At 35.3% G+C, this 12,794-nt stretch overlaps 5 protein-coding genes across 7 annotated transcripts; 3 read left to right on the top strand and 2 right to left on the bottom strand.

The window, feature by feature from the left end:
* Window positions 1-724: 724 nt before the first annotated feature.
* Window positions 725-1,708, bottom strand: LOC145736079 (uncharacterized). The gene is made up of 3 exons (XM_081990329.1): window positions 1,556-1,708; window positions 1,335-1,496; window positions 725-1,281 (listed from the first exon to the last, which is right to left on the bottom strand). The coding sequence occupies exons 1-3, from the start codon at window positions 1,565-1,567 to the stop codon at window positions 952-954; spliced, it is 504 nt and encodes a 167-aa protein (XP_081846455.1). The 5' UTR covers window positions 1,568-1,708; the 3' UTR covers window positions 725-951.
* A 3,663-nt stretch (window positions 1,709-5,371) lies between these two features.
* LOC145736078 (uncharacterized) lies at window positions 5,372-6,438 on the top strand. 2 transcript variants are annotated; one of them, XM_081990328.1, is made up of 3 exons: window positions 5,372-5,519; window positions 5,587-5,746; window positions 5,836-6,438. In XM_081990328.1, exons 1-3 carry the CDS (start codon window positions 5,508-5,510, stop codon window positions 6,174-6,176), a joined length of 513 nt encoding a protein of 170 aa, XP_081846454.1. In that variant the 5' UTR covers window positions 5,372-5,507; the 3' UTR covers window positions 6,177-6,438. The 2 variants fall into 2 exon arrangements, with proteins under 2 accessions (XP_081846454.1, XP_081846450.1); XM_081990324.1 differs by having other exon boundaries at window positions 5,373-5,519; window positions 5,806-6,438.
* Window positions 6,439-7,497: 1,059 nt separating this feature from the next.
* On the top strand, window positions 7,498-9,575 carry LOC145736074 (uncharacterized). Of its 2 annotated transcripts, XM_081990317.1 has the most exons (8): window positions 7,498-7,558; window positions 7,814-8,029; window positions 8,084-8,390; window positions 8,444-8,617; window positions 8,670-8,810; window positions 8,865-8,996; window positions 9,060-9,179; window positions 9,304-9,575. In XM_081990317.1, exons 1-8 carry the CDS (start codon window positions 7,544-7,546, stop codon window positions 9,444-9,446), a joined length of 1,248 nt encoding a protein of 415 aa, XP_081846443.1. In that variant the 5' UTR covers window positions 7,498-7,543; the 3' UTR covers window positions 9,447-9,575. The 2 variants fall into 2 exon arrangements, with proteins under 2 accessions (XP_081846443.1, XP_081846444.1); XM_081990318.1 differs by lacking the exon at window positions 9,060-9,179.
* A 194-nt stretch (window positions 9,576-9,769) lies between these two features.
* LOC145736080 (uncharacterized) lies at window positions 9,770-10,654 on the bottom strand. The gene is made up of 5 exons (XM_081990330.1): window positions 10,497-10,654; window positions 10,263-10,440; window positions 10,139-10,214; window positions 9,998-10,083; window positions 9,770-9,941 (listed from the first exon to the last, which is right to left on the bottom strand). Exons 1-5 carry the CDS (start codon window positions 10,506-10,508, stop codon window positions 9,922-9,924), a joined length of 372 nt encoding a protein of 123 aa, XP_081846456.1. The 5' UTR covers window positions 10,509-10,654; the 3' UTR covers window positions 9,770-9,921.
* Window positions 10,655-11,963: 1,309 nt separating this feature from the next.
* On the top strand, window positions 11,964-12,551 carry LOC145736081 (uncharacterized). The gene is made up of 3 exons (XM_081990331.1): window positions 11,964-12,125; window positions 12,176-12,377; window positions 12,432-12,551. The coding sequence occupies exons 1-3, from the start codon at window positions 12,114-12,116 to the stop codon at window positions 12,497-12,499; spliced, it is 282 nt and encodes a 93-aa protein (XP_081846457.1). The 5' UTR covers window positions 11,964-12,113; the 3' UTR covers window positions 12,500-12,551.
* The last annotated feature ends 243 nt before the right edge of the window (window positions 12,552-12,794 follow it).

Below are 12,794 nucleotides of genomic sequence, written 5' to 3'. Positions count from 1 at the left end.
CAAAAATGTAACAATTTCCATAAATATTATACATTTCTAAACAGTTCCAATTATATGGCGAAAATCAATGTAGAATATTTTGGGATGTGAAAATTACTTACAATAGTACGTCATCTCAATTTAGTTTGATTTTACTATAATATAATTATAGTAAATATTTTACACAAAAATGTGAGTTAAAGAATGATTGAAGATATACTATGACATTAACCAAGACTAGCAACAAAGTCATTCGAATGACAAATAACCGCATTACAGACTAAACAGGATACACTCGTGTGTATAATAATATAATATAGGAAAAGCAAATATGCAATGTCACGTTGACCAACAGTCTTTGTTTAAGGCCACACCTACTTGACAAGAAAACTCGAGCAATTTTCCCATAAAAAAGCGATATTAAATTACTAATTCTCATTAGTTTTCTGCTATTTATGTTTGTTTGCTGAGTGGAGGCAATTTTATATAATATCTAGTTTTTTTACTGTTGCTGTAGGTTTGAGAATGAGTCAAATGTCTATTGCTTGATGAATATTTTAATAAAATTAAAATAGTTTCATTTATTTTTGTTTTGAGCCAATTAATAAATTATCAGAACAGATGTAAAAATGTAAACCAAACTGAATTTAAAATTGTTTACTGCAAGTTTTGAGCAGAACCTGTTTTATTGTTGTAACTGGCATGATATATTTTTGATTTGTCGTGGGTTGATTAAAAATCAATGTTATCACAACTTGCTATATTTAATATAAATAAATATAAGTACATGTACATAAATGAATTTTAACTTATACAAGAGGCAGTCGCGGTTGGTCCAACCAATTCAACTTGCTAGAAGTCCAAAGAGCAAACCTGATAATTACATTGTAATGCCCGTAAAACTTGGTTGAACTTTTGGGTATTTAGCAAGTAAAACGGTCGTTGTGATGGTTGGTGATCATGAAATCCAAATTACCATTTGGATACTAATGGTAGTCCTTCAAGGGTTGGACCCCACAGACCGTCAGCGACAATTTTACCGGCTGGGCCCTTGATGATGGCTGGGGCAGTTGGGGGACCGCTTACTACAGCACCGGCTCCGGAGACGCCAATGGAGCCACCTCCTTTGGTGATGATTCCAGCTCCAAGAGGGGCGGCAACAGCTACAGGGGCGGCAATACCGATGGGAGAAGCGCCAATCCAACCAGCACTAGGGACTGAAGTCAGTACAGCTCCGGATGAAGTGGGTCCAGTCAAGACAGCTCCGGTGGATTTAGGTCCGTCAATAATAACTCCAGTGCTCTATTTAACATTAAGTTAGAATGTTGTTTTAAAGTAATTAGAGGGGTTACTACCTGAGGTCCGGACAAAATAGCTCCAGTGCTGACGCCACCCCAGGCAGTGGCAGTGGGAACTCCCCAAGCTACAGGGGATGCAACACCCCACGCTCCAAGTCCACCCCAGCCTAGATCACCTGGGCGGGCAGCGGCAACGACCAAAAGGGCGGAGAAAACAACCTGTAAAATAAACATTATGTTAATAAACTTATTTGATTAAACAATCATAAAAAACTTACGAAGCCTTTCATGATGCTGAACTGCTGTGTATTGCTAGCTGAAGTCCAAACAGAAGACTGTGCCTTATCACCGAAACCCCCGAGTATATAAACTGAAAAGACGACCTTCAGGCTCCTGGCACCAAGACAAATAACCTACGTAGATGATGAATTTTTTCAGCAAACCTGGAGATTTCGCTCTCGTATTCGTTGTTAATGTTGCGAAATTGCTGCAAGATACAGACCTTGAGTCACGTGTCCACTAGGAGGGCGTAGGCTCCATTCAGGATCTGTTTGGTCTATTTTTAGTGGCAGGATTGGCCTAAATACTTCTCTACGGTTCGGTTGTTTTACGTGCTTTTTGAGATATATGGCTTATAACAAAACGCACGGCCACTTTGTCATTATCGATTTGAATAAAATCAACATTAATTATTAAGTTGTTGCTGATATCGTTGTTCACTCAACTATAAAAGAATGTATTTTTCCCTCCTGCTGGTCCCCGAACCAGATGGCATCTTGTCGGGTTTCAAAATGTTTGTTCAAGCAAAAACCATTGAAATTCTACACATTGCATCAGTTTTTTATCACAAGATTAATAATTCTTGCTCTACTTCTTACACTTGTAAGTGGTTCTATGAATATTAACAATGAGTGTTTTGCGTAATATTAATTTTTTTTTGTTTTACAGGGTTTTGAATATGTGTTAAATTCATTTTTGAAGCAAAATATGTTTTAGGCAAAAACAAGTCTTACAACACTAGAGACTTTTTGAATTACCTGATCCATACAAACATAAAGCATTTTTTGTATTATACCCACCTATATGATGATGTAATATTCTGAAATTTTAAGTTAACCAACTTGGTAATCTAAGACGAAAATTCTGCAACTCAGTGAGCACATTATTAAATTAATTATCGATTTATTAAATACCATTAACGACTGAACGTCTAGGGTGTAACAAGGTGTTAACAACCAAAAAAATCAAACATAATATGTAATATCCAACATGTTGACTCAATGATAGAAAATGTAACAAGGAACCCATTTATGACCAGTCTGAAAAAAAAAAGACTATAGTAATTGTAGTAAAAAAAGCATTGACTTTGATACATAATTATGCATTATTTATGAGCATTTTATCGTTTAATGGTTTATTTATTCCACTGTCGCGTAGTGAGGGCGAAAGGCAAAAAATAACAGTACCATTCATACAATGGTAGGCGGAATCCGCATTGCCCTCAACTGCGGTGGAAGAACCCAGAACTCCATAGAGGAAGATAGATAAATCAGTTTATAAGGAAAGTAAAACCTTGACAGGTTGTCTAGTTGTCTTATAACATAAACCGTTAAAAACGCACTTAACCTTAAGGATGGGTGGGTGTTGGCCGGTACTGTGCGAGAATAAATGGGTGCAACTGCAATCGTGTAATTTTTGCCTTTATGTAAATGCTTTTATGTATCATTAAACCAACATTAATATTTTTTTTTTCATTTAATTATTTTACTTGTTATTTACGATGAAGGTAATTTTTAACTGACTATAGGCGTAGTTCAAATGACTTGACAAACTTTTGCATTAGGAAACTTTTCTATGTTGTTTTTTAATTATAAGGTCAGTAACTAAATCTGAGATCTTTAATAAACAAAGATGAGATTTTCTTTTAAATTGAAACCCCTATTTTTTAACAGATTTTTAGATTCTCTATAAAATTTTAAACTTTTTTTGTTAATAATGTCATATACCTAAACCTAACATTTTTTATAATATTTAAATTTTTTGGTATAAATATACCCTTTGCTGTGCATTGGAACCCTCCTGGAGCAAAATTAAAAATTGCCAAAATTGCACTTTTTGCAAAAATAGCATATTTTGTGACACTCGTTGCTTTGACCCGAAATTACTCCTTTATTTGACAAGTTACGTCAAAATATCATAGAAAAACAAAAGATAGAGCAGATTTCAAGCTTTCTAAAAGTACCTCCCTATTAGTTGATTAATAACTCCGTTTGGACGCTAGAGGGCGTTAAAATTCTTTCACCATAAAATCACATATTTTGTGACACTCGTTGCTTTGACCCTAAATTATTCCTTTATTTGACAAGTTACGTCAAAATGTCATAGAAAACAAAAGATAGAGCAGATTTCAAGCTTTCCAAAAATATCCCCACATGAGTTGATTGATAACACCGTTTGCTCGCTAGAGGGCGTCAAATTTCCTTTACCATAATATCACATATTATATTGTAAATATTTTTTAGTCAGATTTCCTGGCAAGAAATGGTTAAAATGTAAAATTTTAGGTCTACTAAATTTTAGGATTCTACTTTGTTAGTTTTTGAGATATCAAAAAACCGACTGCACCAGCGTCTTTTCCGGGAAATTCTAACATAAAATGACACCGAGACGTCAACTGTAACTTGACAAATAAAAAAGTTGTATTTTTTGACAGTTCCAAGCCGCCATTTTGAATTTTCTGTCAAAATATTGACTTGCACCTCATTTTAGAGGAAATATTGCGTAGTTTCTAGAAATGACAGACAAAATGGCGTCCCAGGCCGCCATTTTGAATTTTCTGTCAAAATATTGACTTGCATCTCATTTTAAAGAAAATTTCACGTAGTTTATAGAAATGACAGACAAAATGGCGTCCCAGGCCGCCATTTTGAATTTTCTGTCAAAATATTGACTTGCACCTCATTTTAGAGGAAATATTGCGTAGTTTCTAGAAATGACAGATAAAATGGCGTTCCAGGCCGCCATTTTGAATTTTCTGTCAAAATATTGACATGCATCTCATTTTAAAGAAAATTTCATGTAGTTTCTAGAAATGACAGACAAAATGGCGTTGCAGGCCGCCATTTTGAATTTTCTGTCAAAATATTGACTTGCGCATCTCATTTTAAAGAAAATTTCACGTAGTTTATAGAAATGACAGACAAGCTGGCGTCCCAGGCCGCGATTTTAAATTTTCTGTCAAAATATTGACTTGCACCTTATTTTAAAGGAAATATTGCGTAGTATCAAGAAATGACAGGCAAAATGGCGTTCCAGGCCGCTATTTTGAATTTTCTGTAAAAAGTAGTAAAAAAGACCCCTAATACCCAAGGACGGTAAACAGTAAAGGATTGCTCGACAATTTTCCATTATAGTAAAAACTAATATTTTGCTGAAAAATATTAGAAAAACTATGAGGTTAGATTAGGTTAGATTAGTTAAACCACCCTGTATATATACAGATGTAATTTTAAACTATATGCAATAGTCTCTAAAACTTTTTAACATTTTTTTGGATTTTTCGAATCTAATAAAAGATTGTAAAATAAATAATAACCAATTAAGTAAAATGCCTAATTCCAATTAATAACTACTAATAAAAGCTACAAAAATAATTTAAAATTTCTGGATCAAGTTACAAATTCTGATTGTAAATTAAATTAGAACTGTGACTAACAAAAAAGTGTTTTAAATAAATCGAAAAATAATTAATATGACCCCTATCAAGAACCTGTACTATACCATTATGTAATTGTGACATTACAAGGTTAAAAAAAAAGTAAATTAAGTGTTTTTCTTTTATGTTCACATTAAGTAGTCAAATTTGGTGACAGTTAATTACCGACCCCAAAATCGTACACAGAATTTTTTTTTATGATTTTTATGCATATGAGGCAATTTATTAATTTTCTTCATCACTCTTGATTTAATCAAAATTGCTTCCTGTTTGTCTTTGCTCCCTAAAATATCGGTACTAGGTGTGTGTATATGCTGTAATTCGAACGGTACTACACTACACATTAATGCAAAGGAATAGTATCCACCGATAATTGCAATTTGAATTTTTCTTGCGGTCTTTATTCCGTGTCTGTATCAGTTCGAAGGTCATAGAACGAACTATATATACGGGGTGTAACCGCTACTAGGGCACAGTCAAGTCCAGTGCTCAAACAGACAAGACAAGATCTCACAATGAACGGTTTGGTAAGAGTTAACCCTTTGGTTGGTTTTAAGGTTTTTGGAAGTTAATTGTGGGAATTTAATTTTACAGATCATCACCCTTGCCACCCTTTCTGTCGCCTATGCCGCCCCTGGTGGTTGGGGTCTTGGACACGGTGGATTGGGTCTTGGATTAGGTCTTGGACTTGCCGGACCTGTAGGTCATGGTGCTGTTCTTGCTGGACCTGTCGCTCATGGTGTCTCTCTTGTCGGTATGTATTTTTTTATTCCAAACTCAAAAATGGTGTTACTAATTAAGGCAATCAAACAGGACCATCCACTCTTGGAGCCTCTGTTGTAGGCCCATCCACTCTTGGAGCCTCTGTTGTAGGCCCATCCACCTTGGGAGCTACCGTAGTAGGACCCTCCACTCATGGAGCTACTGTGATAGGACCCTCCACCAGTGGAGCTTCCATTATTGGAGCTTCCGCCGGACACTCTGCCATTGTTGGACCCTCTGTAGGACTTGGACTTGGTCTTGGACACGGTTTGGTAGGAGGAGTTGGTTTGGGACTCGCCCATGGAGTGACTGTTGCCGGACCCCCAACTGTCCCAGCCACCATCGCCGGACCTTCTGGAGCCATCCACGCCGCTGGTCTCTGGGGACCCACCCTTGCTCATGGTCATGGTGGTCATTGGTAAACAATGAACTCCACACTTTCATCTTCAAAATGCCTCTAGTGAATAATCCTAAAATACTTTATCCTGAAAAAACCTAAAGTTTTCTTGATGAAGTTATTTGAGGAATTTTTCACCAACTGGAGCTCCCCCCCGTCTGATTTGCTGTGCGACCTTTTTACTGCCTTCGGTCTATTTTGTATACGTATTGTATATTTTTTGTACCATATATTTATATTTTTATTAGTGAGCAATTGCGTTCAATAAAGAACTTTGATATATTTGATTTTTTTGCTATTATTAGTGCAACCGTAACAACTGGGTGTGACCTGGGAAGTTTCCAACTGTTTTTCATAGTTATTTTATGTTAATTTAGTTAAATGAGAAAAAGACATACGCATTATTTTTACACGTGAACAAGAACCTTGATTTAATGTTAAGTATGAACAGAAATAGAAATACAAGAGCAATAAGTCTTAAACTGAATGCCCAAAACTATGTACGCTTAATGGTTTGAGACTTATTAGGACATATAAGATAAATTAGCTTTCTGGTCTTCTAAAGTAGCAGCAATTTATCAGAAGTTTTACAGAATTATAAACTAGTAAAACGTGCACAAAATATTGTTGAAAAATCTTGCAAATATTAAGGTTTTTAGTTTAAGCTTAAATTGAGAAATACCATACAACAAAATCGTTAATTTTCTAGTAAATTATGCGTTTTTTCTTTAAATTCACAAACAAAATTTGTCTATTTATTATGAGGGTGCAATTAGTATGTTTTAGAACAAAAAAAATACAGTTATTTAGTTTAATATTCAGAAAAAGTAAACACACTTGTATGATCTAGTTCCTTGTCTGTTACGTTACGTATCACAGCAAAGTGAATAAGTTATTACACATAAAATAGCATAGAATATCAAATATAAATCTAAATATTGCAACAATAACCAGAAAGTGAGTTAATTTTAGTAAATTCTACTTCTACTCTAGTATACACCCTTTTTATATAACAACATAATTACTACTATTACTTTCCATTTGCGATTCTATTAATAAACATATTTGCGTCTTAAGAGGATTTCCTAGCTCTGTTAACGGTAGTAAACCGATAATGCACGTCCTTCTTCTGCCTACAATAATGCACCCATTCTAATCACGATTACCAGTTAAAAACATGGGGTAATGTCACCCTAGAATCACGTCAGTACCAGACATACCAAGAAAAGCTAGGTGGTGCATAAAAACTAGGCGTGGCCCACGATTCGGAAAAAATGTAGCAAGGACTTGTAGCGGTATAAAATAGGTATTATAAGTTAAAACAATATCAAGTTTGTTGGTTTTAGTATCCTGTTCAGTGTCCATTGTTGGGGAAGACTAAACAGCGACAAGATGCAGTTTAAAGTGGTGCGTACAATTCTTTCTTCTATTCGAGTGTTTATTTCAAGAACTACTGGTGTTACGTAATTTAATTGTCTTGTTTATACGATGGTTATCCGGAAAATTTAATGTGCACCTTCAAGAAAAATGCTCAAAGTTTACAGACTGTAATTTTCAATAAATAGATATAATCAACACCTTTATAGTGCTATAGTATTAGACACGCTATTAATCTAGTTGATTGGTATGTACTAAAAGGTTACAATTACCTTACATTTTCAGTTATTTCTTCTGTTGTTCGGTTTCTGTCACTCGGCTCCTAATGGAGGGTTGCCTTTACTCAATCCTGGTGGTATCGGAGGTATTTTCCAAGGGCCTAACTCAGAAACCATCATCAGAGGTCCTGACGGGAGTGAAATTACTTCGGAGCAAAAAGGAGGGGTTGTTGTGCAAGAAGATGGACTTGCAGCTCAACCTATTGTAGTGGCTGAACCTACTGTTAGTACTTCCAACTAAATCACAAATTTTCTGCTTAAAACCATTGTTTCTTAGATACCTGTTGTAACTAGCAACCAGCAGTTGGTATCAATTTCTTCAACTCCAGCCTCTCTTCTACAATCAGTAGAACCATCAACCTTATTAACAGGAGAAGTGGCTCCTATAGTTCCGATACAGGCACCAATTGAGGTTAAGCCTGTTGAAATTGTCCAACAAGACCCTCACGTAATAGAGACTGAAATTATTGCGGCTCCAGACGTTGAGCCTGAACAAAGCTCTGACTTAACTGGACCTTCTGGTAGGATTATCACCAAAGGGTCTGCTTCAATAGTATCTGGACCTGCATCAACTACTATAACCGGTAGGACTTTCATACATCTAACTAAAGTTTAATAACTATTGTTGATTATCTAGAACCGAGAAAGATTATTATAGCACCTCCAAAGATTTCCTTGGAAGTTCCTTTGGTGATTCCTCAACCCATATCAGCATCAACCCTCTCCCCTATATCTGAAGTGGTTGTATCCACGACAGCCGCTCCTATAGGGTTGTTAAGCTCAACCATTGATTCCAGTCGAATTGACTTAGGTTTGTATACTCATCTGTTCAAAACAATGCCAAATTTTAATTTGAATCCAAGGTGTTCAAGGTTCTGCTGGTCTGTCCATACCATTGTTGGAACACAGTTCTTCCAATGGGGTACTGAATGAACAGGCTGGTCTTATTTCTTCAACATCAATCCCTCTGATTTCCAGCTCTTTATCAAATATTGTTAGTTTAGGTAAGTTTGTTCTAATATTATATTGAGACTCTGGTTTAAATTTAAGTGTTTAAGGGGAGTTGAGTGGAATTGGAGTACCAGCTACCGACTTGGTTCCACCTGCAGCACCCTTAGTGTCATCAACTCCTTCACCTAACATACAAAGAATCACCAGTTTACAGGATACAATTCCAGATGGAAGAGTAGGTGAGTTCGTGTTTCTCTAGTAATTATTGCTTTATATGAACAAAAATTCAAATTATAAACCAGACATGGGTTATACACCTTACGCGTATAAGCTTCCTGAAGTTTTAAGCTCAGCCCTATCCAGATTTTATAGCAAACCCTTAACGAAAGCCAGAGACTCATTAGTTATTGACGATAAAATGGGTAAGACATTTTGGAAAAATAGAAAAAGTTAATTTTCAATTTCTCGCACTAACCCTATATTCTTTCTGCTACCCTAAATCTTTAATTCTGTAATTTTGTCAGAAATTAATAAACTAATTTACAGGTGAGCTGACTCAAAATGAAATCACCTCCGACATCCGCTCATCTATTAATTTGGAGCAAATACCGTGGTCCCAAGTTTCGAAAATATCGGGAGACGGTAGTTATCATCAGTCTGGTTTGACTGGAGGATGGGGCAGAAAATAGGTGTTGCTCTAATAACTATATCGTTAATCAACAAAGATGCAACTAGTCATGTAAAGGACATTATTGTTATTAACCCATATCTGTAGAATTTGTATGTATATTTTAGTTATTAAACGTTATTATGCATGATTAACGATTTTGATTTAATACTTCAGGTATTTGTATAATCGATTATTATTAGTTTTGAAATGTACATTTTTTCTAGAAAAAATTGTAATTTTTTAGATGATTTTTACCAATTTTGTACAGATCTAATTAATTAAATCAATTTACTGACTTTTTGTTGTGTGCGACTTTCTGAAATTGGATTGTAGTAAAACATATTCTTTGCTTGAGTATCACATTTATTGACATGCACTTATACACTGTATACCTTCTTATCAATAATTCTACTTAAAACAATTAGTACACAAAAATACAAATTATATTTTGTCAACTTGGGGGGTCGTCGCAGCAATCAATAGATTAAAGAAGTTTAACCAATCCAACCTAAACCTGCAAGTAATTTAAGAATATTATCCAGTTTTGATTTAATAGAAGTAACTACAAACCTCCCAAAAGTTTTGAAGGTCCAACAATTAAAGGAGAACCCCATGCAGGACTGACTATAGTTCCAGAAGGTCCAGCCAGTATAGCTCTGTAACAAAACCATTCCTGAGTGTTTCCTAAACATTTCATATAAAAACACTTACCCTGCAGGGGCTAAAACTGGAGATACTGCGGCAGTTGCTACTCCTCCAAGTTTAGGACCAACTGCTACAGCTCCACCTTAAAGAAAAGTCAAAAACAAACTATTGACAGAAAAGCACAATTTACCAATAGCTGAAGAAGTAATGGCGCTTCCATCAGGTCCTAGTAAAGTGGTAGCAGACGAAGGTCCTTTAAGAAGAGCACCAGGTTCTCCAGGTCCAACAAGAGACAAAGGTCCACCAAGAAGCAGGCTAGGTTTGGCATGGGCCACTGAGATGCCTACAGCCAAAAGAGTAAAAACCACCTAAATGCAAATTTTTTTAAAACTTTTGTCATTTGCTGAGGATTGGGAAGCTTTACCAAAGAGTTCATTTTGCACTACTTCTTGTTACAATTTTGCAACCAGAATGTTATCTGCAAGCCAGAAGCGAGCTTTTATAATGGCTAAAACGTCCTTCGGATGATTAGCCCATATCGTTAATAAATCCATCCTATGCAATGTTGTTTGCTCTATTGCATATGTTGCAAATTGTCATACGTTTTTATTTACATTTTTATTAAAAGGATATTAAGCACATTGTTTCCTTGTTTTATCTGCTTACAGCCACCACCCATAAATGCTGCGTTCCTAAATTTGTTTGCTCTAAGTACTGTTCAACTCATCATAATGAAAACTTTGAAAATGCGTACAATATCATCAAAATTGCTATTTTTATTGAAAAAGCTTGGATGATAGTAAACCTAAACCAGTACGGTGTAGACAACTTTTAAGAAAATTGCGTGGACAATGGTTAACGAATAACGTAGCTGAACGTCTACTGAAGCAATTCGAATTTTCAAAGAGTTATTACGTATTCAAGTGTATCAACGTGTGGGCTCCGCCTTATCGGTTTCTGAATTTAAGAAAAATGAAAAAATGCAGTGCAGGTAACAGGATATATGACAGTTTGGTATGGTCGTTGTCGTCCTAAAGGCGTAACTAGGAATGTGCTTTGCTTGACTAGGTTTACCGGAGCCATTATGTAAAATTTACGGTCGTAAACTAGTCAGTGGTTTTTATTAATTGTCAGAAATGAAGGGGTGACTGTAAATATAAAACAAGACATTTAGTACATATTCATACTCCATTACTATTCAGGTTTGAAACAACCTTTTAAAAATTCCAATAAATAGTAGTAATATAACAATAATGTTAAAACAATATTTTTTCAAAATTGTCCAGAAGCAATTCAATTTTTTAGATTATCAAAAGGTAGGTTGTGGTTTATGTCAACTAATTAATATATTCATTATCGTTCAAAAGATCAATACACCCAATTACTGCTTCTGTGAAAACCATAAAAATTGGTTGGGTATTTAGATCTACTATGCTCTTCATCGTGAATACGCACATTCTTTAGTTCTATAAGTAAACAAATTAGATCAGTAATCAAAAATAGAATTATTTTAGTTTGCACATGATCACTAAAACGTGTGTACTTCTTGATTATTAACTAAAAGCCTTGACAACCATAAGGAACAGGTGCCAATAACTTATTCATTACTTTGACACGTGAAACAATAGTAATTAACATTATGAAAGGAGATAAGTCTTAAATGTATGAATAAAGTGCATATTCGATCGAATTTCATTTCCCTATCAAGGCTAATGGGTTTGAATTTCGGTTTTTGTGGTACAAATCTAAATATCCAATATCGCTTTACAGGGTATATAGACCTGTTGTCTCTATGCGTTGATCATAGAAGACCAATCTAATGACAAGTGAATAGAAAAAACTTGTTGTGACCTACCCAGCAACTATCGGAAGACAAAACAGATACAACTGCACACCGAAGGTTAAGGCTACTATGCATATCCACTTATAATTATTAAAAAAGCAGCATAATTTCTACTATATAAAGGCAGAATAGCTTCTACCATATTACTTCAGTCTTATCCTATTCTTCGGGTAATACTAACTTTCTCAAAGCATCAACATGAACTCCATGGTAAGTCACTGTAATTTTACAAAACCCTTAAATGAACCTTTGAATGCCAGCTTGTAGCCTTCTTCGTGGTCTGCGTGGCCGCTTACAGCCAAGCCTCCATTTTGGGACTTGGTGCCACCTTGATAGGTCCTGCAAACCCTGGAGCTTTGGTTGTTGGACCCGCTGCCGAAGGTGCACTGGTTGGACCTGATGGAAGCCATATTGCTGCCGCAGCCCAAGCTGGTGCTGTAGCTGCTGCTCCCATCCCTGGAGGTAACCAAAAATGAATTAAAAGAGTAATTTAAATAAAAAAATAAATACTTACAGGAGTTGTAAGTTCTGCTGTTTCTCCTGGTGGAATCGCTATTGGACATGGTGGTTTGCTTTGGGGTTAAATTGCATAAAAACTGTATTGTGACTGCGAATATTAAAGGATTCTGAATTTTATTTCTTGAAGTTTTATTAGTGATTACATTTAATTTGTATAGTGATGTTATAATTCTCTAACTAAATGGCCTCTGTAATAACATAAAACTTACTACTACATATTTATAAACCTAGTTAGGAATTTCCACCTAATTAACAAGAAACTAAATGGATGTCAATAGAAACGTTAAAATTTTTATATAAATAATTAGTACACGTCCAAACAACTTTAATTGTGCATATTAATCATTGAACCATTTTTAA

This window comes from Ips typographus, linkage group LG11 (assembly GCF_016097725.1).
Source record: "Ips typographus isolate SLU linkage group LG11, UJ_Ityp_2.0, whole genome shotgun sequence".
Classification (NCBI taxonomy): domain Eukaryota; kingdom Metazoa; phylum Arthropoda; class Insecta; order Coleoptera; family Curculionidae; genus Ips; species Ips typographus.
Note: the sequence above shows the minus strand (reverse complement) of the source record. Positions and strands in the feature narration are given on the sequence as shown.